General features: G+C 40.8%; 1 protein-coding gene across 1 annotated transcript in view; it reads right to left on the bottom strand.

Annotated features, from left to right (window-relative positions):
• The window catches only part of CLVS1 (clavesin 1), a 106,739-nt gene that overhangs the window by 57,212 nt on the left and 22,277 nt on the right, over positions 1 to 27,250 (bottom strand). Inside the window, exon 2 of the mRNA XM_016198894.2 lies at positions 3,697 to 3,871. Coding sequence (XP_016054380.1) covers positions 3,697 to 3,871 — 175 coding nt within the window. The remainder of the gene's footprint in view (positions 1 to 3,696; positions 3,872 to 27,250) is intronic.

Below are 27,250 nucleotides of genomic sequence, written 5' to 3'. Positions count from 1 at the left end.
GTAAATTGTAGCCAAGGGGAAAAAAGATAAACATCATGATTCATTACATTACAAGATATTCCAAATATCTATTACTTATTGCAGTAGATGTTCCACATGCAGTCAGGCCTCCTTCAGAGCTAAAGATTTATTCCCTGGAGGCTAGGGGTGCTACCAGGAGAAAGCCCTCAGATAACAGTGCCCTCTGGGGACTCAAGCTGAAGAGAGCCATTTTGCCCAGGCTCACAACCACTTCCCAGGGCACCCTGCACACAAGGACTGTACAGTGTGGGGATATAAAGGCCCAGCGCCTTGGCCCCAGTGAGGGACAACTCTGAAGGATCATAGCTTCAGAATCCTGAAACTTTCATTGGCAGTGACTGAATCCCAGCTTAACTTCTCCTTCTGCCAAACGTTTTTCCATGGCTGCTTTTCTACAAATGTTGACCCCAAGAGCACTCCCTAATAAATCTCTTGCATGTGATCTCTGTGTCTGAAACTGCTCACTGGAAAACCCAACCTATAACAATTAGTAATTGAATGTCTCATTGAACGACTATCTTATCAAGAACTAAGAAGGGAGGTCACAGCGCTAAAACTAAGTGTTCTGGAACTAGGTTGTGATGCAGGATACAAGAATGTCCAAAAATGACCTTAACTTCTCACTGCCTGAACAGTGGTCCCCAAGCCCCTTTTCCCCGCAGGAGGGGTTATATTACTTATTGGAGGAGGGGCTGTCATATCCAATGGCCCCAAATTCTCCAGGAGCTGAGCAGCAGGTAATCCTAGACAACTCCGATAAACAGCTGAAACCCCAACCAGATGGCCTGGCCCAAAAGTGGTCTGATTATTTCTCCTGACAAGGCCACTTACATCTACCCTACAAATGCAGGGCAGCAAGTTTCCATCCCTGGAACATGGGCTCTCCCTGCCCCACAATCTCCCACATGTCTAGCAGACACCCTGACCTCCTTGGGCCTCTCTGAGGATGCAGAGGAGGAAGAAAGAGCGGTGGCTTCTCCTTTCTCGCTGACACTGCTTTATACAGCTTTCCCTTTCTCCACTGGTCTGTGTCTTCACTCTGCCAGTGTTGTGAAATTTATCTTGAACCTTCATGGCTGACACATGGAGACCTGGATGGGACCCTCCTTGTACAATAGTGTGACGATGAAGGCATACATTCTGCTTAGTAGCAATTATCACTTTTTTGAAATGTCAAAAGGGGTTGATGGCTACATTAGAGATGGAAACTATCCCTGCCATGAGGAAAGGTCACTGGGAGAGCCACCAGAGGTGTGACCATGGTGTCTGAATGTCCCCAAAGCCCAAGAGAGGATAGTCTGGTTTGAGAAGTTGTCAGTGGCTGCTCAGAGCTGACTACTCACAGCAGTGACCCTGAGGGCTTCTTCACAGCTACTAAAACAAGCTACTTGTCATAGGGAGTTGCATCCTATGGAGGAGCTACACCCAGGTCAGTGTCCCCTGTGGCCACTGGCTATTTCTCCTGGCAGGAGGGACTGAACCTCTTTAAGTGTCCCCAGGTCTTCAGGGCTTGGGCAGGCAGAGTTCCCAGAAAAAGCTGCATGTCCATCCAGATAGCCTGATTCCGGGATGGCCTGATGCTTCCTCACAGTCAAGGTGAATTTACCTTGCTTTGCAAAAGGGAATAAAAGGGCCCAGGCCACTGCTCTGTGAGATGATGGGAGGATTTCCATTTTCTCCACTCTGACCCTGGCCTCAACCATCTCCTCTTCTACCAGTAGAGGCTACACCCTTACCAGAGTTATAGGACATTGCAGAGTTTATCCCAGGTCCTGCTACATGATAAGTGAAGGCTCAGAAGGTCATCTAGCACTTCTTGTAAAAAAGTTTATAGGCTTATATATAGCTTTACCTTTTTAAGCACATTCACATGCATTAACTCAGTAAGCCCCACATCAGCCTAGTGAATTTGGCAAGGGACATATTATGTAATCCACACAATTTTCAGAAAGAAAAACTAGAACACAAGGTTGGGTAAAGGACATTTTCCTTCTTGATTTATGAAAACAAGTTACAAATACAGAGAACTTGAATCACAGCTACTTATACATGTAATAAATTATCTTTTTTAAAGATAGAATTAAATGAAGCTTGTACTACCCCAGAAAATCCTGGAAATATGGTCAGCATAATTATAGGGCATGAAAGAAACCTTGCAGCTTACTTTAAAACTCCCTTTGATAAAAGCTTTAGGGAGAGAGATCAAATGTTCAGAGGCTTAGATGAGAGGAAGTTGGAGACCAGGAGTTAGAGTTAAGAGAAAGTGATTGATAGTAGAGAACATATGGGAATGTGGCTGGGAATTTTAACACAAGGCAGGACCCTCCATGTAGTCCAGAAATGCAAAAGCAACCTTTAAAATGCACCCCCAATACACCAGACGATGTAGCCCCCAGGGCCACCGAGCACTCCTGGCACAGTGGGGAGCTGTTCCTCCTCTTCTGAAATGCCTGCTCCCCTTCGCTTCCCCTTGGAGTAGGAAACCATTTCAATCAAATAAGGCCCATTCAATAAGCACGATTCTCAGAGGGCCACTAGACAGCTGCTGGGGGCCAAACAGGCATAAGCCCCAGCTTGAGAAACAGACCCACTAATTCCTCCTCACACTAGAGTAGGACGGGTGATTGAAATGGGGCTTCTAGTCTTGCACCTCTTTTTAAAATTATTATTGGTTTATTATTTCATTTTCATTGGTTGAAACATGCACCATCTGCATGCTCAGTGTTCAGTGGAGACTTAGGTGCACAGCATTTTATTCCCAGAAGTAAAACCAAAGCACCTAGAGAAGCTGGAACAATGACTGAAATTTTTTTATTGAATTTATTGGGGGTGACATTGGGTCAAAAAACCATACACGTTTGAAGTGTACAACTCAGTAGAACATCCAACATCCTAGTGGAAGGGGGCTCACCTCACTGAGTCAGTCTTACTAGAAAATTAAGAAGGGACATTAGCTTTACTTGTGCTGATTCTGAATCTCCCTCAACTGTGCCTTTACTTTTGAACTATAATAATGTGCCACCAAGAAGCTAAGCAGCATCACCTCTCTGAGTTTGTTAACACTTTTCATAGAATCGGTGGTCCTTAAAAGTAGAAGGGAGCCCAGAGACTGCCTGCCCTGCCTTCACACAGCACAGAAGGCCCGGCCCCAAGGGCTTGACGATGTCCCCGCAAACAGGACCTAGGGTTCCACCCGCTTCCCCTGCTTGCATGAAGGGGTCTGCTTCAGCACAGACGCTGCGCACACTGCATACTAGGGAGTGAGCGTCCACAGGGGCCTTTCCGGGGTACAGAGATACTTCTAGAAACCCTGGAAAGCTCCCATGCCACCTCTATATAGGACATGCTCATAAAGCAGTTATTTTCTAGTTTTAATTTTTGTAAACTCTCAGATGAGTTTGGATAAATATCTCCGAGCTTTATGCATAATTGCTGCAGTAGGTAATTCGTGCCTGTGGTAACAGTAATTTAGAGTTATTAATGAAAATGAAGTCTAATTACAAAACACACACACACCAAACATCTAAATTCAGGCTGAGGTAAAAACACAGACTATCACAGGTGAATTTTATCTGTTTTCTTTTTCCACTCTAAAAGACAAATATTACCCTGGCTGCAATAAGAGAAAAGTACATTGTCACACACAGCCTCGTATGGCACAGTCTTTGCACATACCTGCAGCCCTTCGATGGCCAGTTTGAGAATGGAAGGTGTCAGTTTGGAGGCTTGTTTGAAGGAAAAATTACTCCAGTCTATGATTAAAAGGAAGCCATTTATCTGGAGCTCCGGATCCTCAATAAGGACTTCCAGCGACAGCAGGATGGCGCGGAGGATGTCTGTGAAGGAGTTCCTGCAGCCGGAGCAGAAAGGAGAGGCTGTGTGAGGCTAGCAGGTGGGCGCGCTCCGCTCGTGGGGCGCTGGCCTCCTCACTCCACTGCTTCTGAGCCCAGCCTGCAGGGTAACATCGGTGTTTTGTACCCCAAGTGACCGAAAATGCATTTGCTAAACTTCCCAGGAAAAGTGCTCCAAGACTCACAGGTTGGAAGCCTCCCTTCGCTCTGCTGCACCAGGGCCCCTAACTTTACAAGGTGTCCCCCTTTTGTTTCCCGGGATCTCTGTACTCTGCCTTCACTATAGCTCTAATTAACTGCCTTTCATTGGAATGCATCCCTTACTCCTGTTTGTCCCTGACAGAGCTCTAATCTCTTAGGGCAGCAGCTGGGCCATAATCATAGCTGTGCCCCAGTACCTAGCTACGCGGTGAATCGTTGCTGAACAAATGAGGCGAGGCCTTAATCAGAGGTGTTTATTTTGATTAAGCCTCTTATTCCTTTTGTTTGTTTAAAATCTTGCTAAAAGTGTAAAAACAACCATACAATTGATGCTGTTTTTTTAGCTTCTGTTCACTGGGAGAGAAAAATAAATCATGAAGAATAGCTTACTTTTACTGAAGGTTTACAGAGTGTGATTTGGGAAGGAAATTGCTTTGAGTCCATCGGTAACTATGACAACAGGAAGACCTGCATAAAAATGAGAGTGACAGCTCTCGTGTTGTGTGTGTCCCTCCACATCACATATTCCCAGTCACCAGTTGATTTTTATTTTAAATAATTTTCAGACACAAAGAAATGATGGCACACTTCTACTCCCAACAAATTATCCAGAGCTATAAATTGAAGATTGTAGAGGACTCAGTGCCTTTTTCTTGGTAAGTAGGAAAATATAACCTTGGATGGCAAGTGATGGCAAAATCTGTTATTTTCTTCGGGCTGTTATTAAAATCAGAAACCATATCCTCTTGCGAAATCAGTGTGAAATGATCAGATTCTTGAGGGTTTAAATCTGGTTTAAATTCTAACCATGTATAGTGATTCCAGGTTTCAGAGCAGGAAATCTGCGCTCGAACAGTAAGCCAGTACAAATTTACTGCATGCTTATGATAAGCTCAGCGTTGTGTTTCATACTTGGACTCATAAAATAGTATGTCATATTTCTACTTTCAGATAGCCCTTAATTTAGTTGGGATGAGATAGGAGATTAGTAAGATAAGTTGAAAGGGATCAATACGATTTGAGTAGTCAGGAAAGATTTTATGGAGGAATGAAAGCTTGGGATAAGCCTTGAAAGATAGACAAGATCTTGATAGATTATTGCGAGAAAGAAGAGCAAGACATTTTAGGAGTGACACAAATGAAAAATAAAGATATCAGCTCATTCTGTTTCTGTAGAATTCTTTTTACTGAAAATTTATTCGGTATATCAAGCTGAAATTTTCCTCCCTTGAATCTACCCATTGGGTGTGGTTCTGCTAAAATGATAAAAAACCTCAGGTCTTTCCATACCACATACTTTATCTGAATAGTGTTATGAAACCTATAATCTCTAGGTTTAAAAAAATTATTAATAACTTTAATCATTTCTCATAGGAAATGGTTTTAATGCTCTTCTTGTCATTTTTGTATTCCTTCAGATATGTTCTCTTTTCAGTTTTTAAGATGTCGAATTCCTATTAATGTTGGATAAAGTTTTTATTAGGGCTTTTTTTGGTTTTTGTTTTGCATTCATATCAAACACGATCTAAAGACCCAAGTCTTTTTTAGAGATACAGCTTTGTGTTGGAAAGAAACACTGATTTAACCGGAGCATGGGACCAAAGATTAGGAGTTGAAGCAATTCCAAGTGGAAATATGGAAATGGCCAATGGTAAACTAGAAATGACCACTAGGGAATTAGAGAGCCTGATCCCGGATAAGCTTTCTTAAGAAGAGCACACACGGGAGAATTTATGACTGAAAGTCTAAGCCTTGGGTAAAGTCTACAGACAGTACTGAGATTGAAGGAAGAACTGAACTAAAAAGTGAGAGGGTCAAGATAGCACTGTGTTTAAAAGGGAGGAGTGTTTCAGGAAATAAGGATGTGGTGACTGATATTACTGCATCACTGACCCCAATTCTTCACTTATCTGAGGACCTACACACTAGCTATGTGTTGACCTCATTGAACAATAGATGTATCCCCCCCATGGCCGTGTGACTTGATTTAACTGATGGCATGTGACAGAAATGACCGTGTGCCGATTCTGAGTCTAGCTCTTAAAGACCTCAGATGTTGCTAATTGTTCTGTTTTCTTCTGCCACTGCCATGGTAAAAAAGATGTTATAGCTAAAATGAATTCAAGAGAAAGGTGAGAAACAGACTAGTGATTCCCCAGCCAACTAGCAGATCTTCACAAGAAAAAGAGCTGCCCAGCTGAACCCAACCTAGATAACCCCCAGCTGTCCCCCGGGTGTGTGAGCAGTAATAAATGCTTGCTTTTTTAAGCCACTGGGTTTGGGGATGGTTTGTTACACACAGTAACTGTCTAATACCAGAGGGTAGATAACCAAGTCAAATACAACAGAAAGGTTTAGGAGAACAAGAAGGAGGAAAGGCCATTGTATTTGGTAACAAGTAAATCTTTGGAGGATTTTGAGACAGCACTTTTAGTTGAATGGTGAAGATGGAAATCATTGATTATAAAGATTTTTAGCAAATCACTTAATCACTATCTCATTTTACTCCTATAGAAATGAGATATAGCACCTCTTCCTATCACATGTCCACTTGTATACATTCCCAAGAAGAGACAATAAATTCTTGAAAACCTGGGAACTATGCATTTTTAAGATCAAAACATTATTGCAGGATAAGCATTGGCAGTGAATGAAGTTATTGTATTCATGGATGATCCCAGGAGAAAAATAAAAGGATTCTGGACTTCATTATAGTTTCAAAATGTTCAAATGCTTCACTTTTCCAGAGGAACTTGGTGAGCAGGAAAGAGTTGAATGGAATGTATCTCAAGTCATGAGGCTTTACACCCTTGCTGAGGAGCACGAACCCACCTCATACCCTAGCTGAAATCATCATGTTAAATTCCTTACTTCCTGGCTTCCTCATATGGATTTCCTCTTTCCTATTTTGACATCTTGAACTTGTGGAATCATCCTAGTTTTTTTTATTTTAAAATACCTGCTAGACCAAATATTTTATGTACTTACTCCACTCTCAGGCAGGTGGAGCATAACTTCGCACTCTTTAAGTAGAGGCCGAGCACAGTGACTTCCTTCCAAAGAGGACAGTGTGGAAGAGGGTAAGAAAGTAACTTTATAGTGGAGAAAACTGACAAATACTTCCTCAGCCAGGTGCTTTCGGTCAACATCAACAGGAATAAATCGTGCCGGTAATAGTTGCCCTGATATAATGATGAAAATGGTACTTTATCTCTGTTCTTCCTTCCAAAAAACATAACCCCAGATTGATCAAAGGAAACATTAGACAAATTACAGTTGAGGGCCAGTCTACAAAATACCTGACCAGTACTCCTCAAAATTGTCAAATTTGTAAAAAACAAGAAAGGCCAGAGAAACTGTCACTGCCTAGAGGAGCCTAAGGAGACATGAAGACCAAATGTAATGTCTCTTGAATGAGATCCTGTGACAGAAAAGAGGTATTAGGTAAAAACTAAAGAAATCTGAATCAAGTATGGACTTAGTGACTAATAATGTATCACAGTTCATTCATCAGTTGTAGTAGATACATTATACTAACGTAAGATGTTAGTAATAGGGGAAACTGGATGAAGAATATACGGGAACACCCTGTGCTATCTTCACAGCAACTCTGTAAATCTAAAATTGTCTTAAATAAAAATTTATGTTTTAAAAAATTGTTTACTAGAGTTTGCAATCTGCCAAGGTAAATTACCTTCTAACAAGGTTTCTATGCAAACCAAAATTGTCATAAACAATTCAGCAACTTTATGCAAATTGGAAATGAGAACAGAAGAATACATTTCCAGAATTACTTCATTCTAACAACTCATTTAGGTTTCTACATTGTTGAACTCTAATAACACAGAGGGGAAAAATTATTTTCTATATTGCCTACAATCACAATGCTATTGACACAGTTTAGAACTTGTATAAAAATGAACTGATAGAAACACATAGATATTTACATTTTCTTAATCTTTTTCTATATTTGCTTATTACTTATACATTCAGTTATTGGGTATATCAGTTTTAGATGGATATTCAAATCTCGAATGTGATAATGTATGTGAAAGCACTATATAAACTACAAATTGCCACTTAAATGTAAAAAACTGTTACGAGAAAATAGAAAATTTCAACTTTTCTCCCCAAAATATTAATTTACATTAATTAGAACTTATTAATGGTTTATCATCAAGAAGTTCATCATTATACTGTGAGAAGTTAGATTTTATGAACAGTGACTTACTCGTTAGGTTCTACTGTTGTTCATAGGAGTTGAGCACCCAACATTGCTTCCTGAGGCTTTAAAACCTACCTCAACAGCATAATACAAATGAGATGCAAAATTATGGAAAATAATAACTGCTTTACCAATGAGGAGATATTTATGTTTCAAGAAGTGACTTCTTTGTGCTTTGAATTTTTGGTGAAGAGTCTAGAGCTTAGACCCCAGAGCTAGACTCATACAAGAAAAAAGAAGCTAAATGTGATCAGATAACCACAGACAGAAATGATGTGGTTGCCAGTGAAACTATTTTTTAGAAGGAGTGGGAAGCCTCATAATCAATCGTAAAATCACAGTCCTTATTCCTGTGCTAATGTTTCTGCATATACAGCAAGAAATCTGTTAAAATTAGTAGTTAAACCTCTTTGGCCTGTCTTGTCCTGAAACCTTTTAACTTCACACTCGATATCTAGAAGTGTTTACAATTTTTTCTTGGAAATTTTGTAAGGTCCTTCTTAAGCCACACAGTAGTTTTGCAGATAGTTTGCCACCAAATACCGATTCAAAAACATTACACCTTGGTATGCTTGTTTACCTCTTCATTACATCTGAAGCTTCTTTCAAAGTGAATTACTAAAATAACCACAGCATGGCTTTCACCCTTACTGGGTGCTTGGCCCCTCATCGGATAATGGTGGGGAAGCCAAGGTGGAGAAGAGCACGTGCTCTATTTGCAACTCTTAGGATGCATTCTGGTCCCTGGACATGGGAAGAACCCTCTTTTGGTAAAGCGACAAAAGGGGCTGTACTTAGGGCTTGACGTCCTGACTCTGCCACTCACCAAGCATTCAACTACTGGTAGAAGACTGAAGTTCTTGGAGGGGTACTTTCCTGTTCCTCCGTGTAGAGGGTTGTTGCAAGAGTTATGCAACATGATGGTGTGAAGGAGCTTTGTGAATTGGAAAGTACATCCCAACTGGAGGCAATATTTGTACTTGCATGGATTACAGTCTACCCCTCTTGGTTACACTTCATGGTGGTAACGGCAGCAGGACAGTGGGAAATGCACAAAATGCAACTGTGTTCTGTTCAGGTAAACCTATTGTTTCTTTCTCTAAGGCTGAGGGCCTCAGAAAAATGGCCTGGAAGGGGAAGTCTGGTGATTTATTTTCCTAAATGGGTTCTAATAATTCCTGTGTGCATCGGGTTTTAGCTGGATGGTCTCTCTGTGTGTCATTGTGCAACTAGGCAATTGAATCTGTATTTCTCAAAAGGGTAATCCAGGAGAAATTTTTAAAACAATTATTTGTGTTCTGAAAATATTAGATGCAAGGAAGATGTTAATAAAAATGTTTAGCTTTGCTGTGGTAGAATTAATATTTGCAAGAGCTTAATATTAAATTTTCTACCTTGAATGTTAGCTAAAAAGTCAAATTAGACAATTGCTTTTCTCAGCAGGGATGATCACTAAGAGAGCAAAAGCCTGGGATATAAACTGCTTCACATGGTTTGATAGGCACGTAAGGTCAAGAGTAGAAAGAAAGAAAGAAAGGAAAGAGGAAGAAAGAATGAATGAAAAAAAGAAAGAAAAGAATACCTTGTAAGTAATTTTAGATTTCTATTAGCTTTATCCTATTCTGGTTTGTAAAGAACTCTTTTGGATTTATGTTAACCTAAGAATATACTTCTTTGTAACACCAGGATAAATGAGCTGCCTATTGATTTATTATTAGTTGCAATATGGGAATGCCTGGCTCTCAAAGCCTCAGCATCAGAAAGAAGGAATAATGTACTTAATGCTATTCAAATATCTTACAACATGCAAGGCCCAGTCCCTATGTGTGGAGTTTAAAATAGGAGCAAACCACAGTGAATTTTTAGCTTAGCTCATGTCACAGAACCTCAATTAAAATGGTGCATATTTTACAAAACGAGTACAGTCATTTCAAATGTTTGTCTATCCCTACCTTGTATGACAACAATATATGGGAAGAGTATGGGGCACAACCCACCTCCAACTCAACCACATGCTTACTGAAGACAGAGCACAAAGGGTACTGCTCTTGCACAGTGTCCTGATTTTGAACTAGACCAGAGAAAATAGCAAGACAATGTTTTCTCACTCAAGTAAAGCATGAAGATAAGAAGCTGTGTCTCTCTAGACCAGTCCTTACAGGTCTACCCATCTCTGGATATAGACACAAGAAATCAAAGTATTCATATAGACCATTCAAAATGCCACAGACACTAAAAGCATTCAGATTTCAACTTGCCAGGTCCTTTCTTGTTTGTGTCTCTGTGGTGGACAAAAATATAATGTATGGGTGTGTGCATCTACAATAATTTACCATTTAGAGTTTTCTCCTTCAGTCTTTTTGTTTTAAATCAAATTTGAATAGATAAAACCAATATTTTATCACATCTGGTCCAAATGCTTCTAAATTTTCCCAAGAATTGAAGAGAATAAAGTTAACGTTGAATGTATCTATTGGCTCCCTTGTATAGCTAATACAATTTCTTATCATTTAATGTCTTCTTTAAAAAATTTGGAAGTTTCTGAAACTGCATAAGGAGTCAGGAGGCATTTGTTCAAAGGTTTAATGAAGTTCTACCTTATGGAAGACCCATAAGATGAGAGGGCATTTTTTTACCTTTCTGCTGGTAGATAGAAACTGGTAGGAGACATTAAAATATATGTCCATGGAAAGCAAAGTCATGAAAAGCATAAGGTTTGTAGTTGGCAGATTCTGATTTAAATTCTGTCTGTTCTGTGCAAGCTTAGCAAGTTACTTTCTCTTTCTGTGGTTTAGTTTCCTCCTTACTTGTAGAGAAGAGTCATAACACCAGCCTCACTGGTAATGATAAAGTGAGATAATATACACAAACGCATAGCAGAGCAACAGGCTCATATTAATTAATCCATAGAAGGAGCTGATGGTCATGGTGGTTTTCATTATTACATAAGTGAATATGCTATCAGGTAGAAAGTAATAGAGGTTGCAAAAGGTTTGGGAATTACGAGGAGAGATCACTTATGGCTGGGGGATTTTGGAACATCTTCAGTTTGGCTGTGAAGAATATGAAAGGTTTGGGCACTGGGCATAGAAGGAGCCACATAAGCAGTGAGATCTGAGAGCGTAGAGACTGTTGATTTGGGAGAAATGGCAAGTTTTCCTGTGCCATGGGATAAGTGAAAAGAAATATAGATAGAAGGTTAGAATTGTGATCCATCCTCATTCTGCTTTCCAGGGGAACTACTAGCTATTTCTGCAGGGGAAGGAAGCAATGGCAGTTATGCTTTAGGAACATTTAGACTGACCACAGGGATTATGTAAATTGGAGTCAAGAGCCTGGAGCAATGTGGTCCAATTAAGAGGAGGCAATTACAACGCAATGGGCGAGAGATGAATGGAAATGATAGAGATTTGAGATGAACTGTGAGAGACAGTAACCATGATTTAGTTACAGATTAGATTTGCCATGAAGAGAGGAAAGATGGTGGTGCTGTTAAGGACAAAAGGAACTCTGTTGAGTAGGAAAAGAGTCAGAGATGTTGTACTTGTATCTAGTTCTGATACAATAAGAATCAGCACCCAGGACAGCAACACAGAATATGAATATTAGTATAACTTGACATTGGGCTGTTAAGAGGATGCCTAGACGTGAGGGGTTTACATTCCTGCCACTCAAGTGATGAAATAGCACCATAAGCAGATGCCTCGTCTGTAGGAGAGAATAGTTCCTGTCCAATTTGTAAGAAGGGACCACTGAATCCCTGGAAATTACCTATATCTACACATAGTCGATACTCAACAAATGATTCTTAGTTGAAGGAACAAAGGAGGGTGTGTTAAACCAACCCACTGGAAGCTCTGAAACACTGAAAATAAACAAAACCCACTCTGGGAGCACCAGTGGGTACATTTCCTTCCTCTCCAATGCCTCTTATGCTCATTGCTAGGGCAAGTAATGTCAGATGTGTGTTCTTAAGCACTTTTTCTATCATGGTTCATATTGATAGAATAATATGCTACTGTGTATCCAAGAGTTGGAGAGGAAACAAAGCTTTAAGAATTGATTTTAATTTAGGAGAGGGTCATGCTCGCATGCACATCGATTAATGTGGGCATAAATGAAGATAATAAGAAAATGACAATCTAGAACAGTTAATAAATGCTAGATGGATGTTTACAGATAGGAAGGCTGGTATAGCTCAAGATTCTCAGCCCATTGGGAAAGAACTGCCCCTCCAAACACCACTTTAAGATAGCCTGAAATGCAAGTGAGGAAGGGGCTTATTTCATCCAGCTCTCTACTTGGGGATTGGACCAGGGTCTAAAGGGAGCAGCAACAAAAGAATAAAAGCACATCCCGATGGAAGTGAGCTATGAGCATGTGATTCATCACTAAATGACTATGAAAAATTAATTTCATGCTTGTCTATTCTGGTAACTCCCTTGGCTGAGGAGCTACAGAAAATTAAAAACCAGGAAGAGTCTCAAGTAGGTAAAACGCACTTACTACTAAATATTAGGCATAGAGTTAGGGTCAAATCAGTCCAACCAGGGTTACAAACAGCAAGATCTTTCCTGCAGAGGGTGAATTAACATGGGTGGCCACATTACTCTTACTTTCAATGGAATAAAATTGACACTTACAGGCCTTGCATGGCATTCATGACAATGTACTAGTCAGCACTTGAAATGGGATAGTTTTTCTCTAGGCCTGTCTTGCTCTTATAACCATAAAATCATTTTCAAGATAAGAAATTGGACACTAAGATGAGAGAGAAGGCATTTTAGGAAGGCATTCATCCTATGGTGCTCTATTGCCTTGAATGATTTTAGCTTCCCAAGGTTTTTCCCTCTGGGTGATTCGCTGCAATCACTCTTGCAATCAAGAAGTTCCTTTCTGAAATCACAAACTCTGATAAAAGGCAACTTGAGTTAAATGGTGCCATAGTGAAACAACTCCACAGATACTGCATTTCATGTGACTTAAGTTGGAATTATACAGCAACACATAATTTTAATTAATTCATAAAATTGCCTGCCTCCAATGAAAACTCCAACCGTCTGTATTTAATAAAAAGGTCAATATATTCTGGCAGTATAAAAAGATCTTAAAACCAAGAGAAGCCTCAAGGCTATAATATTAGTTGCCTACAAATAGGAGCCAACCCTGACAAATGTGGGCAATTCACATCAGAAGAGTTAATAGAGACTGACTGAATTTAAAGAGTCTGCAATCTGATTGAAGTGTTCAAAGCTGGTTTATCATTTCCCTTTTTAAAATTCTAGCCTTCTTAACCAAACTACTGAAACATCAGCAAGCAATCAAATTCATGAAAGAAGAAAAGGAGAGAGCCACAGGAAATCATTATGTAATGGAAAGAAAAGTCTTATTTTCATAGGTAGTATATTCGAGGTAGTTTAATAATCTGACAGAAATGCAGCTTGTTGGCTGGTTTCCAGGTAGACATTCTTCTATCTGGCTATCACTTGTCAACCATTTCCTCTTCCTCAAGACACCTCAAGGTTATTGGGTTCTTGAAGAGGGAAAGATACAAGGTTCTCCTGACCTTCAGGGCTATCAGGCTCAGGAAGACCCTTACCACTGTTTATAATGCTTGCCTTATGGCACCAATAAGGCAAGACTAATGGGAAGAATTTTTGGTCTTGATCAGCTCCTATTAGTGATGGCTCACAAATCACTATAATGACAAGCAGCTTGATCACCCTTCTGAGACCAGGATAAATATATTCCCGCAGCCCAGAGAGGAAAAGCCTCCTGCGAATCCCACCCACACTATTTTCCAGAATAGAACATGTGCTCAACTTCAGCAGAAAAATCCCCTTTGGAGGTTTCCAAAGACAGCTGGAGCCTAGCGTGCTGTGCCTATAATAGTTAATTGGCAGGAACAGGCATGTCAGAAGAGAGATGTGGGCGTTCCTTGAATTCTGCTAGCAGAGGGCACACATGCACTCACTGGGCCCAACCCAGCCCCGATTGGGCAAGTCATGGAGACCACAGAGTGGCAATGCCCCCTCCCTGGACCCTCTTCATAAACCAGCGGGCTGGGAGCTCTAATGGACCCACTGCCTGAGCCCCAGTCAGAACACAGGCTCCTTATTTTCACCCTGCCTAATTCTAGGAATCAGAAGTAAAACAGAAGGTAACAGGTAATACAGTCATTAAAAAATGAACATGTGCTCCACATAGTTCATTTAACAATAGGGATCAGTTGACTTTTCCTACCTAGGGTAAGTGTGCTTAGAGGGCTAACTTTGCCCTACGAGGTAAATTTACCCATGAAGGCTCTGACGACTCTCTGGGGAATTATTTTATGGAGGTGGTTAAAGACAACATTGGTTTCTTTTACTTAATTATATCAGAGATTATCACTTGGCAATCCTCTAAGCAATTAGAGCCAGTGGTTATTATTTATTGCTGCCACTTAATAGGAGCTACACTGCGGGAGATACTGTAAAACATCAACATACATTTATCTTTTACATCTATCCCAAATATCCTACTCTGAATAGCAGAACAGAATTTAGAAAATGTACTATATATATGTATAACTTATATATTGTAAATACTCACATTTACAGAAAATATAACATTTTAGGATTTGGGGTTTTGCTGTAGAAGGATTTCATTGCCTAGACTTATCCTAATGAAATCTCAGGAATTGTAATGGGCTACTTAGAAAGATCAGCAGTTTACTTTCCAAAGAGGGGGAAATAATTAAAAGCTCAGGCTCTAGAAAGTTCTATCTCAAAATTTTCCTCCTGCTTTAATCCTTGACTTCTCTAAACTGATGGGCCATTACCAAGTCTCTTTTCTATTAACCAAGGCACAAGGAGGGTTTTCCTCATTCCAGTCCCTCACCCTGCCTTTTAGCTGTAAATCTACACTTGTCCCTGTTGTATTTGGAGTTGAATTCAAACTTTCTCCCCTATTATAATAATCTCAATCCTTATTGCCTTAGTCTTGAATAAAGTCCTCTTTGCTATACTTAACAAATTCCAGTGAATTATTTTTCTCATATAGTGTTAATAAATATATATTAAATGGATGAATTCCTAACATGAGCTGTCTAGATAGGTGTCCCCACATGGGAAAATTGGGCTAAAAGTGGGGAGACAAGGCTGGTGTATGAGACAGAGGAACTCCTAACGGGGGGGCTGTAGGGGAGACTGAGTTGTTCCTTGTATAATCTGCCCCTGGACAGCTCTTCCCATGTTCCCAGGGACTGGTTCCCAGGAAGACTTTTCCACTTGTGCTAATGAGCTTTCTCTAGGGACAAGGCACCCAGCCATGTCAACCCATGGAGCAAGAAAAGGTAGGACTCTTTGAGATTTAGAGAATATCCTTTTGGGTATTCAGTTTACAAAGGAGATAATCTGGTACTTGGAATTAGGTGGATGAAATGCAGGGCGGGGTCACTGCCTAGTAGAGCAGACTCTTTCTGTTATTATCTCACCCTGACTGGGCGCATTCATTTGTACTGATTTATGTTTCTTCACTGACACATTTGTCATCACTGAAAGACTGAAGAAATCTGTTAGAAAAATTAACTCTAGTAGTTATTACTTATTATTTAAGCAAGAAGCTACACATTCTTCAAGAGTCAGTGGGAGAGCTTTTGTTTCTTATTTCATGCCAGATACTATGAAATGACAAGTCACATATTCTTTATTTTGGCCTAATGCAAACTTGTCAATTAGCCTGGAGGGAGGAGGAGGGATGTCATCCCCACCCCTGCCGTCTCCAGGCTAATCTTAAAACTTAATGGGGAGAAAAAGGGACATCTGTAATATTTTAAACAAAAATTAAATTTAAAAATTAAAAGAAAACTTAATGAAATGGAAAATTCTTGATTTAGGTGGCTCTGTTCACTTGGACAGAGCCTTCTCAGAAGGGCACAGGGCTTACTGGTTTACAGCTGGACAGTTTCCGTCCACCTGAATTTGATTTGAGCTGGTGTCTCTTAGAAGAAAGGAACAGAGCTGACAACGAATGATCACTTAATAGGAGCCAGGTACCAAATGCCATGATTCCACATGCACCATCTCAACACCTTCACCTCACAACACCCCGGTAAAGTGGGCATTAGTGTGCGCAAGCGCAGACATGGTGACTTGGTGAAGTTCTTGATGGAGAGTCACAACAGCAAAGGGATGAGCAGAGATTAGAACCCAGGTGTCTCACAGTAGAGTCCACTGTCCATTGTCAAGGAATCATGCTCAGGGTATGTGGGTCTGACTCCAATACTCCCTGCAAAAATAAACTTTGACACCCCCAAAATCTTCATAAATGAGGCAAAAAGAAAAACCTGTTTGCAGCTGCCTAGAGAAATGCCTGCTCTAGGAGCTTCCCTTTGCCCAAATGTCTGGGAGTAAATAAAAGCTCAGGCCATATTTTGGTACCTTCTGAGTCCCATTCGGGTTTCTTCTTCGTTTGGTGCCTCCCACCTCTCCGGAGGCCCTGTCCTTCCCTCTGTCTACAGTGGAAGCTGCAAGGGATTGAGAACACTTACATTCTGCGATTGGCTGACCAGTGGATCGGCTTTAAATGCATGGACACAAAATGCTTATTCAAGCAGGTTTTTCAGAATTTTTTTATCTCTAACTGTAAGAAGTTTTCTATAGTTAAAGGATTTCCAGGGCAGGGATAGGTTAAGGGGCTTCCAGAATCACCTACAACCCAAATAAAACTCCACTTCTGTGTTTTTAAGGTGATTCAACAGCATCTTCTCTCCATTCACACACAGCAACCAGTGGAAAAGCTGCCTCTTCTAGCTGAACCATGACTACCTGGTCTCTTTCTGGACTTGTACTCCAAGTTTCAACACATAGATTTTTGCCTTCTCTGCACAAGTCTGCCCTTTCCCAAACTCCCTCCATGCCTGCCTACATTGGCTTTCCAGAGGTGCGAGCTGTTTTGAGGTGTGTGTCTGTCAGACCAGTGTTAGGTGTAGGGCAGAACTCACAGCTTGCTAGGTAAGCCTGAAGAGCCAGGGAGATTCAGATTCAACTCTATATGCAGGGAACAGCAGCTCAGAAGGGGAATGATGGTGTCATGTCTGGAATTCTGATTGAATTTGGGACTTATCCTTGAATAAGACATACCAGGGAAGCAGCTAAAGCCATAGGAGCAAATTGGCTAGACCTTGGGCTGACAGACCTTGGAAAGCATACAGAGGAAAGTCAGATATGACCCAATATTGATCAGGAGAAGGCTAAAGAGGCTTGCACACAGTATGCACAACTGCACACAGCATACAATATAATTGTATTGATTTGACTTGCTGGAAATGACTGGCTTAGGAAAGGAGGTAGGTGAGGGCAAAGAATGTTTTTCAAATATTTGAAGAATATTTCCTCTCTCTCATTCTCTCTTTCTAAGGTCCAGAAGAAGAGGAAAATTTCTGAATTCCTGTTTGAAAGATGCAGCTTGGAAGACAAATGCACTGGCAGTAAGGATAGTTCATGATGTGGATGGATTACTGAGACATTTAGAGTCAACTTTTCTGGTGACCTTAAGATAGAATTTTAGAGCTGTTCCAAAGCCTTCATCTTTATACATGAGAACAAACGAGGCCCAGAGGACACAGCTAATAAATATCAGAGCCAAGATTTGAACTTTGGTGTCTGATTATCACAGTGGGAAGGAAGCTGAAAGATCATCCAGTCCCCAGGAGGTTCAGCAGAGTGTGTTTCTCACCGATGCTTTGTTAAGAAAATGTCCAGGCAAATAGAAAAGCTGAAAGAATAGTACAATGATATAGCCATTATTTGATTCAACAATTGTCAACATTTTGCATAGTTGCTTTATCTGTCATATGTGTATATATGCATATGAGTGTATAGCTGGAATTAAATTGACAGAAAGTTCTATCCAACATTTTTTCATTATTTCCATGCCACTTGTTCTGTAGAATGTTCTTCTACACCATACCCTGGCCTGTTGTTTTCCCTTTATAACATTTAATTGTTTCTCTTAAACTGGAGTGAAGTCCATTGGCTTGATTAGAGTCAGGTTAAATGCTTCTGGAGAGAATAATTTATATAATGATGTCAATAGGCTTGTCCGACAAATTGAGGGTTTCTGCAAGAGCTCTTGTTGAGAAAGCGTGGAAGGGTATCTCAAAGCTCAGCAGAAATTTATGCCAAGAAGGAGTTGCTGTGGGTGCTGGGGGCATGAAGACAATTTCACATTCATAAGGAAAAGGAAGGAATAGAGTTTTTAAAAATTGAGATAATTGTTGATTCACATGCATGTGCAGTCATTTGTGTGTGTGTGTGTGTGTGTGTGTGTGTGTATAGTTCTATGCAATGTTATCAGATATATAGGTTGTTGTGTCCACCATCCCAGTCAAGATACTGAACCAACAAGGATCCCATATGTTTTCCTGTTCTAATTCTCTCCTCCCATCCCTAAAACCTGGTAACCGCTAATCTGTCCTTCATTTCTAAAATGTCATTTCTTAAAATGTTATATAACCTTTTGGGATTCACTTTTCTTCATTCAGTGTAATTACCTGGAGAGTCATCCAAGTTATTACACATATATATATATTTTTTAATTGGGAATAGTAGCCAATGGTATGAATGTACCACAATTTGTTTAACCATTCACCTGTTGAAAGATATGTGTTATGGATTTCTACTTTGATTCCATTATGATCAGAGAATATACTCTGTATTATGTCATTTAAAAAAAAAATTAATGTTTGCTTTATGGCCTCAGAGTTCGTCTATCTTGGTGAATGTTCCATGGGTACATTTGAAAAAAACAAAAGTGTACTCTGTTGTTGTTGGGTAATGTTCAATAAATGTCAGATTATGTTGGTTCACCAAGTTGTTCAGATCTTCTATATCCTTGCTGATTTTCTGCCCAAGAGTTCTATTAGTTACTGGGTGGGAATGTTAAGTTCCTAACTACGGTTGAAGATTTGTCTATTCCTCCTTTTAGCCCTGTCATTTTTTGCTTCATGTATTATGAGACCCTTATTTGATGTGGGTGCATTTGGTATCTTTATATCTCCCTGGTGGATTGATCTCTTCATCATCATGTAATGATAATAACCTTGGTAATATACTTTCTTCTGAAGTCTATCTCATCCTAATATGGCCATGTCTATCTAATTTTTTAATCTATTTTTGCATGGTACATTTATTTTCACTTTCAATCTACCTGTTATTGAATTTGAAGTGATACTCATAAGCAAAATATGGTTGGAATTTGTGTGTGTTTTTAATCCACTGCCAATCTCTCTTTTGATTGGTGTATTTAGACTACTTACATTTAACACGATTATTGATGTTAGTGCTTAAGTCTGCCATTTTGTTATTTTCTTTTTAGTTTCTCTAATTATTACTGTTCTGTTTATTTTTCTTGCTTTTCTGTGGGCTACCTGAACATCTTTTTAGGATTCCACCTTGATTAATTTATAATATCTCTTTGTATGGTTTTCATAGTGGTTACAATATATACCTGTGACTTACAACACAATATCAACATTGTACCATTTACAGTAAAGTGTGGAAACCTCACTTCCATTAAGTCCCTTTGTTTTTCTCACTTTTCATATCAGTCTTGAGTATCAGATGGTGTTAGAATTTGTGTCTCAATCTTCAAATATGATTTATAATCCTGAGGAAAAGAATAGTCTATTATATGTGCCCACGTTTCTTCTGTTCTTGTTCCTTCTTTCTGATGCTCCAGAATCTTATTGTATCATTTACTTTCTGTCTAAAGAAATTTCTACAGACAGTTTTTAAAGGTAGGTCTGCTAAAAACAAATTCTTTTAGCTTTTCTTTGTCTGAGAATTCCTCCCTTTCTTCTTGGTCCCTAAAGGGCAGTTTCACCAGATATAAAATTCACATTAACAGTCTTTTCTTCCAGCACTTGAAAGATGTGATTTCTCCTTCTGCCTCCACGGTTTTAGATGAAAAATACACTATGACTTGAATTGGTGTTGCTCTATATATTATGTGTCTCTGGCTGCTTTCAAGATTTTTTTCTTTGTCTTTAGTTTACAAATGTTTAATTACAATGTGTCTCAATTTTGTTTCATCCTGTTTGGAACTCATTCAACTCCTTGAATCTGTAGGTTTGTGTTTGTCACCATTATTGACAATAATTCTTATGACAATTACTTATAAAATCACATTTGTATTAGTATGTTTATTCTCAAAACAAAGGCAAGGCTGTCATATGCAATATTATGGATGCCTCAAGTGAGGCACCATGCTCAATGCTTTCAAAGGCTGATCTTTCCCTCAGAAAGATCATACAGCACACAGATAGGATTTTTCTGCAAAACCTCAATGTAAGGGGGCGGGGGGGAATTGCTGCTTACCAAAGAAGCATGTCTCATGGCTCAAAAAGTTAAGGCAAGTATTGAAACCAAGGGGAAAAAATAAAGTTGGTTCCTTGAACAAGGGAAAAGTATCTGGGATGCTTGTTGGATACTCATTCATTCATTTATCTATGGGTTGCCCGTGATGTACTGGCCCTGTGCTCCACGCTGGAACTGCTGAGCTCAAAGGACAGCTGCACTTATGCTAGTCTTCACTGCAAGGTGGCAGAATTGAGAGCTGAGCAGATCACACTGGGGCATGGAGGAGGCAGAGGTTGTCCAGGAGAACTAGACTGCTCCTTTTCCAGGAGATGTCTCGTCCTAATGTTCTGAGCACAATGCCTGGCTTAGTCCTATTGAATTAAGGAGACATTAATCATGCTGTTCTCTTGATAGTTTTGGGAGCGTGTGGACGTAGTGCTCAAAATCCATTCAGTACAAACACTGATCTCCTAAAGGCCTCAGGAAGTCCTACTTGGGTATTTGCCACTCTGGTATGCCAGAATTCCTTCCCAAATGGTTCCAAACCAACACATAATTATAATTTGTCATAATTGAACTTTGAAGTGATGCAATAAATATATATATTTTTTAATTTTAGCAAAGATTGGCTGAATTCTGTGTGCCATGCACTGGGCCAGATGCAGGGGCAAGAAACAGGAAGAAAGCACAGCTCTGGTTTTCAAGCTTTCCATTCAGGGGAGACCAAGAAAAACACCAAGCAGTACATCTTATGTGATGCCCGCAGTGGTAAATAGGAAAGGGGACAAGGCAGACCAAGCAGCTCTCCTCAGGGAGCCATTGTAGAGCGGATATAGGCACTAAATGCTGACATCAAATTTAACTGGCTAAGTCACAGAAGAGCTAAGACCTCCCCCTTTGAGTAGGAGGCAGAGTCCTCTCTCCTCCCCCTCCCCCATCACCATGTTCTCTTTCAGGGCTCTGTTCTGCTCTGCTCTCTTCTCCAATGATGTAATTAGAAGGACTCTAAGTCCCCTCTGGTTGGGGAGGAGACTTTTTCCCCTCTGCAGGGGCCACAATTGGAGCCAGGGTGGGATCTGGGCTAGAGGAGGAAGGAGCTGATGAGCGATCCCACTGGACACTCCAAGGACAGAACAGCAGTAGGACCCAGTTCACCAGCTTGGAGCTAACAGAGAGATTTGGGGCAAACCACCATCTAGAGCTTTCCTTGCAAACATCCCTCAGGAATCCCGGGTGTTCAGAGGTGGCTAGCTGAAGGTTGGAAATTCTATCGCTTCCCATTGGAAAGCCAACAAGTAAATTATCCCAACATTTTTGAGTCTGCCACTCTTAAGATTCTGCACATTAAAAACCCTCTGGGAAATGACAGTGAGTCAGCATGCATTCAAAGAGAAGAGACAATATCTGCTTTTACTCAGGAGCTTCACACCCAAGATTTCTAACAATTCCCTTCAAAGCCATCAGTTAGATTCTGGTAACTTTATCCCAGTCTGCTAACACAACCTTGACTTTCACCTCCAGCCTTAAAAGGTGGAAAATATTGCCAGACTGTCTCTGGCATATCCATCTATATAAATAGATATAGATATAGATGATATAGATAGATGATAGATTAGATATCGATATCAATATCAATATAGGTATAGATGATATATAGCTAGATATAGATATAGATGATATAGATATAGATATAGATATAGATATAGATATATAGAGATAGATAGATAGATGATAGATAGATAGATAGATAGATAGATGATAGATAGATAGATAGATAGATAGATAGATAGATAGATAGATAGATGATAGATAGATAGATATAACTATAGCTAAAGACAGATAGATATAGGTATAGGTATAGGTAGAGAGATATCCAGAAACAAAATTCTGAACCCCAGGGAAAAGTCCATCTTAGTGACATTAAACGCAAATCCACTTGGATTGCCCTTCATGGAGACGCAGCCTGGAAGAGCTGGCCCCATAGCAGTAGCAGATGGTGGGTGTGGAACTGATCGGGTCCCCTGATAGAAGCTGGAGGAAATGAACATGGATGTGAACTCCCCCGCCTGGGAGCCAGGCCTCTGATTTGGGGCACGCATATTCACAAATGTCCCCAAAGAGAATGGATAGCCAGCTGTGAATGTACCGAGTGCGTGGAAAATGGCCCTCGGAGGATGACATGATGGGGGCTGCAAGCCAGAGGACAGCTCCATTCATTTCTGGGTTTTAACACAGGTCTATTATCTTTAACAGCTGCTAGCTTCCATCCAATTTCAGCCTGGGCACAGTTTTCCGACCTGGTTCCCTCTGAACAGAATGGTGGACTTATCAACACGTGGAAGGGAATTCATTCTGTTGCGGTGACTACGTAGGACCAGCACCGACGCGATCAAGGTGCCGAAAGGGAAATGTTTTCTATTGTTTACATACTAGGCATAATTTCTTCTTTTCAGTGCACTTTAAAGGCATACATTTTTATCAATAATACTTTTAGGAGAAGACCGTTCTCTTCAGTGCCTGTACCCTGCCTACGATGTTTACACTGCGGATGAGAAGGGGCCACACGCTAAACCCCGCAAGCTCAGGGGGGGCCTGCGTGGCAGCCTTACAAACTCAGAGACCTAAGGTAACCACTAGGGTGGTCTGAAATCAGAACTTTCTAAGTAAAAGCGAGTCCTGGAGGTAGTCAAGTCCTAGGCCGGCATCTTCCATGACAAAGGTCAAGCTGTGCCTTAACTGAGCCTGTCTATTGTCTTTTTGCCTCTATAATATCGTGCCTTCAGAATGTCAGGATAATTTTCTTTTTACAGGCCCCTCAGCACACAATCTCCCTCCAAAACAGAAACAACAAAACTCCTCACTGTAATTGTTCATGTTAATTATTATTTGTTAACTATCCTGTACCCACCAATGTAAAAGAAGTGTGTGTTATTCATTTTACTTTTATCTAATCCCAGAGATCTCCCGACTTTGTTTTTTCCCACTCCCTTAATCTACCACCAGTGAATTTCCTGTAACCCCTTGTGTCTCCTTTGATTGTAATGTACAAAATAAGGTGCAAAACTGCCGTTTTCTGGGGTATTTTCTCAATCCTTTCCGATTTTGCTTCCCTGGAAATTGTCATCAGTTTGGCTCAAATAAACTCATAAAAATTCTTACAAGTTTGAACATTTCTTATGTCGACCACACTGAGCTGACAGAATGGACTTTACAAAAAAAAGCAAAAACCTGGAAATCCAAGTTGTCGTCTCATTTCCAAAACAGCCAACCTGAAAATATTCTACCCTAGAGTTTTAAAATTATTGAATTAATTTAAAAAAAAAAAAGATTATTCAGAAACAAAATTTCTGTTTGCTTTTAACAATGCAATATGGAAATTCACCCCAACTAAAATGTACTCAGTACTGCTAAAAAATTAGAAGTGCCTCTTTTTTTTAAATCTTCCATCAACTTGCCTGAGTTCTATGCTTCTGAAAACCTGTTTGCTTGTGAGATGCAGGCCAAATAGCAATTTGGTGAAGTACCTTTCAATCATGTCCAGGGGCGCTGGGCCCCTCAGCTGATGCTCCGTGAGAGACAAAGCAGCAGGGTGACCTTGCTGGGACATAGGACACGGGGCTGGGCCACTTCAGTACCCCACCCAGGGCTGATAACTGCTCATGGGGGGTCAGGTGTCCGCCTGATTCTTAATTGCATCCTAAGCAAAATTCCTACTGCCTTGAGGCGACGCCCAGGCCATCTGCCTTTCTGCTCTGTCCATTTGGTTCTTTCACTATATAAAGTGCTCAGATTGCTCCAGGGGAAAGAGGTCTGATGCGCATTTTCCCTGGGTCACCACAGTACCTCCTTTCCACTTACAGAGACTGAGGAGAGGGAAGAGAGGGCCCATTACAGTAGCTCTTGCTGGCCACCCCAGCCCACGGGGGCAGCAGGTGCAGTGCCCCCCACTCTTCAAGGACAATCTTTATGCTCTAGGGAGCCTCTCCACCACTCTCTGCCCCCTCCCAACCTTCAAAGAATCCTCTGCCCCTCAAAATAAACACACACACAAACAAAACAATTCCTTTCCCCACCAACCCCTGGGAGAAGGGAGAAGGGGGAAGGGGGAGGGGGAGCTGGCTGTAAATTGGACCTTGCCTCCCTGTTTTGACACTGCCTTTGGCACACCCAGCAAGCAGGAGGGAAGCGTGAAATCAGAGCAGAGGTCTCTTTGTGTGGTTCCCACGCCCGGACTTCAGTTCCCACACTGGGACGAGAGGCATGAACTTGCCTGCTCCTTGAAAAACCTGCTGCGTGTGGGAGAATATGATTTTTTAAAACTTAAGTACTGTTGACGTACAGTATTATCTTAGTTTCAGGTGTGCAACGTAGTGATTCAATATTTATATACCTTATTATGTGACCACCATGATGAGCCTAGTAAACAGTCTGCCGCTGCACAAAGATAGTGCACTAATAATGACCACGCTCCCACTGCTGAACATTGCACCCCATCCCTTAATTTTATAACCGGAAGCTTGCACCTCTTATCCCCTCACCCTTCCCATCCCTCTCCCTCCCTTCTGCTTCTGGTTTTGTTTTGTTTGTTTGTTTGTTTGTTTGCTTTACTGTGCCACTCCCAGCCCCTTGGCATACCCAGTCTTCCTGTTTTTCACTGAGCATAGACTTGAATTCAAGGCCTCACTCTGGGTTCATTATTTTTTTCCATGAAACTAAGCCGCTGTTTTGTTCTACAGAATCCATCTATTTTGATTATTTTTTATTCCCTTTCCCGCACCCCTCTCTTTGGCAACCATCAGCTTGTCTTCTGTTTTTATGGGTCTGTGTTTCTGTTTTGTTTATTTGTTTTGTTTTGTTAGATTCCACATATAAGTGAAATGATACAGCATTTGTCTTTCTCTTTCTGACTTAACTCACTTAGCATAACCCCCCCTAGTTCCATTCATGTTGTTGCAAATGGCACGATTTCTTTCTTTTTTATGGCTGAGTACTATTCCATTGTGTGTGTGTCTGTGTGTGTATCATATCTTTTTTATCTAGTCATCTCTCATGGACACCTAGGTTGCTTCCTGAAAGGGCAAAGACACTATTTGGGAACCAGAAAGTTCTGTGCTAGAATACTGCAACCTTACTTAGCTGGGCAACTTTAGGAATTTATCTAACATTTCTGAGTCACAATATCCTGTTCTGTAAAATGTAGAGAATAATAGCATCCTTCTAGGTTCATTGAAAGGAGTAAGATAATATGTCTATACTAGTGATCTGCGGAGTGTGGTCCCCGGACCAGCAGCATCAGCCTCACCTGGGAATATATTAGAAATGCAAATTCTCAGGCCCCACTTAGGCCAGAAACTCTGGGGGTGAGGCCCAGTAATCTTAGGTTTTCACCAGCTTTCCAGGTGATTTTGACATACCCTCAAGTTTGAGAACCACTGGTCGACTGAAAGGTCTATTACAGTATTTGGAATAGTAAATGCTTGATAAATAATAGCCTTCTTTTTTCCCATTTCCCCATTCAGAATTAAAGAAGTATAGAGTCTTAAAAAACATTACCCCAACCTAAAACATTTCAATTGCATTGAAAATTTGCCGAAATAGAGGCACTGTAGGGATGTAAAGTGAAGTGAGAGAAAATGGATTGCACTGGGCTCCATGTGTCATGCTAAGTGTCTGGACTTTTGCCTGAGGAAATACAGAGAGACTGAAATTCATTGAAATTGCCCCATTTTACTGAGCCAAGTCTCAAGGTCTTCTGCTGCAGGGTACTTGTCTGGGAGTGAGGAGATCTCTTAAAAGTCAACTCTGCCAGCAGTCAATTCTGTTACACTGCAAATCAATCTCTTAGGCAAGTAATCTTAGGCAAATCAATTTCTGCGATCTTTGCTTTCCTTATTGTCACCTTTAAAATAAGGGCTTTACAACACATATTCTCTAGTCTGTATGAGATGGTAGAACAAGTCAGCTCTAGATGTCACCTAAACCAGGATCTGGACCCCAGCCCTGCCACTTCTTAGCTACATGGCCTCAGGTGAATTATGTGATGATTCTGGTCTTTGGTTCCCTCATCTTAAACATAAAGACTGCAATAGCCCACCTCACATAACTGTTTGGCAGATAAATGGCTGTATGTGAAGACACTTAAGCAAGAGCCCAAATCATAGATCATAATATCAAAACTGGTCAGCTCAGACAGGGCCGATCTGGAAGGCGGGACACAGCAGCGGAATCTCTACAACAGGGCAGGTGTTTTGGTTGTGTGTCTGGAATGGCAGGGAGCGTGGAGCAGGCAGTTCATTTGAAGCAAGCCATCTAGCAACTGTGCGAGCCGGGGGGGGGGGGGGGGGGGTACTGACCAGGGCCAGGCAAGGTGACATCCGCAACCAGAACCTGCGCTCCAAGTACAGAAAGCAGCTGTCAGGTAAAGGACAACTGGAAGTATGCAGCAAACCTGAAGGGTTTCAGGGGAAAACAAAGACCCAACCACAAGGGGAAACTACTGCATAACCACCCCCTTGTGGGATGAGATGCCTGAAATACAACAGACTTGCTTGGGATTATCCCCAGAACATAAGTAGAGCCAAATGCTACTGCTTAAAAGAGTCCACTTCTCT

Source organism: Miniopterus natalensis, chromosome 16 (assembly GCF_054644295.1).
Source record: "Miniopterus natalensis isolate mMinNat1 chromosome 16, mMinNat1.hap1, whole genome shotgun sequence".
NCBI classification, from domain to species: domain Eukaryota; kingdom Metazoa; phylum Chordata; class Mammalia; order Chiroptera; family Miniopteridae; genus Miniopterus; species Miniopterus natalensis.
This window is presented reverse-complemented; position numbering and strand designations above follow the sequence as displayed.